The sequence below is a fragment of the Mus pahari genome, chromosome 23 (assembly GCF_900095145.1).
Source record: "Mus pahari chromosome 23, PAHARI_EIJ_v1.1, whole genome shotgun sequence".
Classification (NCBI taxonomy): Eukaryota; Metazoa; Chordata; class Mammalia; order Rodentia; family Muridae; genus Mus; species Mus pahari.
Window position 1 is genome coordinate 27,748,070 of NC_034612.1, and position 1,159 is coordinate 27,749,228.

General features: G+C 58.0%; 1 protein-coding gene across 1 annotated transcript in view; it reads right to left on the bottom strand.

Moving 5' to 3' along the window:
* Window positions 1-881, bottom strand: part of Fbxo24 (F-box protein 24) — a 12,565-nt gene extending 11,684 nt beyond the window's left edge. Inside the window, exons 1-3 of the mRNA XM_021187197.2 lie at window positions 786-881; window positions 421-516; window positions 148-331 (exon numbers count right to left, since the gene is read on the bottom strand). Coding sequence (XP_021042856.1) covers window positions 148-331; window positions 421-516; window positions 786-857 — 352 coding nt within the window. The 5' untranslated portion in view covers window positions 858-881. The remainder of the gene's footprint in view (window positions 1-147; window positions 332-420; window positions 517-785) is intronic.
* Window positions 882-1,159: the final 278 nt, after the last annotated feature.

The window sequence follows — 1,159 nt, forward strand, 5'->3', positions numbered from 1 at the left end:
TGTGTGTGTGTGTGTGTGTGTGGTGCAAAGGCTGCAGGGGTGGGGTGGGGGTGGTGCAAAGATCATCAGATAACTCGATAGAGAAGGAAGTTCCTATAAGGAAGGGCTGAGGCAGAAGGAGGAGGAAGTTACTGAAGGGAAGTGTACAGTTAAGAATGGCAGCTCTCTTCCAGGGCCGGGCGCCAGAGCCCTGGTCACGGATTCGGGGGCTGAGCCTCCGGCAGATGCGCCTCCACACGCCCTCAGCNTCACACACTTCATGGAAGTAGTGGCAGGTCTGGCCTAGGGCGACCACNTCTTTGACTGGGAGGAAGGAGACAATGTGTTCCACCTGCGGAGGAGCAGGAGGGAGGAGGGGGAGTCACATGGTGCCCCTCAGCCCTGCAGTCACCGTCCTCCCCATAAACGCTAAAGGCTCACCAGCTCTGGGGGGAACAACTGAACAGAAATAGGGTTCCCTCTTTCCTTCTTTTCACCCCCAGCCTCCAGGCCACAAGAAGGACAGCTGCGCTTCACCTGCCAGAGGAGAAAGGACAAAGGGGTTCAGTGTGTGTGGGGGGGTCACGCCTGTTTTTCTTCTCTGTTGTTCAAACTAGTTTTTAAAAAACCCTCCTGCTTTGGGGTTCATCCAATTCCAACTCTATGCTAGCAAATCCAGCTCTCCCATCTCTCTCCAGGACCTGGGCCTACATCCCTCCCTTGCCTGCCTTATTCCTGGACCTGTCCCTCAACTTCTCACTGCTGGTCAACTCCCTGCCCTTCCCCTGCCTGGCCACCCCCCTCACCCCGAGCCCCTCCTCCTGTCTGCACAGCCCGGTCAACTGTTTCAGCTTCTGTCTCCGGCTTCTCCTCACCATCCTGACTGGCCCCTCCCTGGTCCTGCCGTCATCTCTCCAGGCCCCTNGGCTGCCCAGGCCCCAGGCCCCTGTCCCCGCTGCCTTTCCCACACCATGTCCCCAGTCTAGGCTTGGGGGGGCCTCAAGGGCCCCTCTATCATCTAGGCCCCACCCCCATGGAGTCTGGGGCACATAAACCTTTTTGTGACCTCACTGTCCAGCAACTGTGACCTATTCTCCTTAGCCTGACCCCAGAGGTAGCTTCTGGGTCCTCGCTCAGCTATGGCTGCCAGAGGGCTCATGGGATACATGTTTTATTGGAG